Source organism: Phaethon lepturus, unplaced genomic scaffold, assembly GCF_000687285.1.
Source record: "Phaethon lepturus isolate BGI_N335 unplaced genomic scaffold, ASM68728v1 scaffold10788, whole genome shotgun sequence".
NCBI classification, from domain to species: domain Eukaryota; kingdom Metazoa; phylum Chordata; class Aves; order Phaethontiformes; family Phaethontidae; genus Phaethon; species Phaethon lepturus.
The window spans coordinates 1-1,860 of NW_010555559.1; the positions used below are offsets into that span (position 1 = coordinate 1).

General features: G+C 41.0%; 1 protein-coding gene across 1 annotated transcript in view; it reads left to right on the forward strand.

Annotated features, from left to right (window-relative positions):
* Window positions 1-163: 163 nt before the first annotated feature.
* LOC104624755 (ataxin-7-like protein 1) overlaps window positions 164-1,860 on the forward strand; it is a gene marked incomplete at both ends in the record, with an annotated part of 82,741 nt that continues 81,044 nt past the window's right edge. The window contains one exon of the mRNA XM_010292202.1: window positions 164-232. Coding sequence (XP_010290504.1) covers window positions 164-232 — 69 coding nt within the window. The remainder of the gene's footprint in view (window positions 233-1,860) is intronic.

A 1,860-nucleotide genomic window follows, 5' to 3' on the forward strand; every position in this document is an offset into this window, starting at 1 on the left:
AGGCCCGGCGGTTCCGCTCCCTGGCAGATGCTCCGACCATTGTGCTTTTGCTGTTGCAAATGGAAACACCGCTCACCTCCTCACCTCTCCTCCTCCCCCCGCCAAACAATAAATGCACACCTCTGGGCCCTCGACGCTTCCTGACTCTGCTTCTCTTCTGCAGGTGTAGATCTAGAAGAGGCTGGAAAGGAGGGTGGAAAAAGCAGGGAGGTTATGAGGCTTAATAAAGAAGGTAAGTGGATAGTGCTGGCACACCGCTCTACCTGTCTGTCTCTTGGTGGCTGTGGATGACTGTGGTTTGGCCTTGACGGGGTGGTCTAATAGCATGTGGATCTCTCTGCCGTGAAGAATGTTTCAGGGTTGGATACACGCAGATGACTGTCACCGTGTCAACTTCTTTTGAAGTACGAGTATAACAGGTGTATGCGTGCGACTGACAGGCGTGGTAAAAGATAAGGCGATTTTAAGTCAAAAGACAACTACCCATCAGTGGCCATATTGGATTTTATTTTGAGGACCCTGTCCCTTGGTGCAGTGTTTCACTGGCTTCTGTGTGAAGATAAGCCTATAAACCCGTGCATCGACTTTAAATGTTGTATTACCATTGGTGGCTGTATTGAAAAAACATCTTCACTCACAGAGAGAAACGGTCTGTTGCCATTTTTGAGTTCATGCACTTGAGCTCAAGTCACATCTTATTTTTTCATTCTCACTGCAGAGTGTGACTTAGAATCAACTGAGCGGCCAACGTCTAATATTACCTTACAGTAGGCTAAGCCATACATATTATGCAAAACTAGATATCATAGGTCATTTCGGCCATAAGGTTTTCTGGTACCATAAGTATGAACAGGCAAATTCCAGACTAATGGTATTTGCTAAAACGCTGTGCCTGACACAGTTCTGTCAGTTGTGAGAGGAGAAACTTTAGTGGTAAGCGTAGGCAAATCAAATTTCCACATTTTGTTTGTGACGTGCGTCGTTAACATCATGCTGGGGTAACGCCTGATGGTGAAATGGTTTGGGACATATTTTCATGTAGCTTTCTGTTTGTTTCTGTTCTGTTAAGAAAGCAGTATACGTACACAACCTTTCTGTCATGAGAAATATTTCTTGTGAAGTCAGTTCATAATGAATGATCCCATCATAGTGAAACTTCAGTGTGACTTACTGATGCTGAGAGAAATCCTGCTATTACCTGCAATGTCATTATATATATTCTGAAATGATGTGAAGTTCCTCGTGGTATTATAGTTGTCATTACACGTGTGTTTAATTTTGAGCATCTTGGCAGCTTAAAGGAATCTTATGTTTTCTAAACAAGCTCTGGAAAAAAGAATTAATTAATCAGTAACATAAATTTGTGTGATAAACTATAGAATTGCATGGAGTACACACTAAATAAAATTATTTAAAGTAGTGTAAAACTTCCCTTTTGAAAGACCTTTCTAGAGATGCCAAGCTTGATTGTGTTCCTGTCTTGATTCTTACGTGCCTGAACCTCTCTATTTTGCCAGCCCAAAAATAAGTTAGAGGCTAAACTGGGATTTTCACGTAGTGTATTTATAGGAAAAAGGTTCCAGACCCAAACAGTTTGTATGTCTATCAGTAATGTTGAGCGTCCATTTGATTCAAAAATAATCAAACAAAAATCTTGCTACTGGAGCTTGGCCTTCATAAGGACCTTAATTTGTTGAGATAAAATGTTTTGCGCCTAGGAGTCCTTGAACACAAATTCTTATTATAAGCTTACTTGAGACATAAAGATCGAAGCGTGTCCCTACTCCTTAGTCACACATAGTATGCAAATTGTTTCCTAGAACGATTCAGTGTAGATTATCAGCTCTAGTCTGTCCTTGT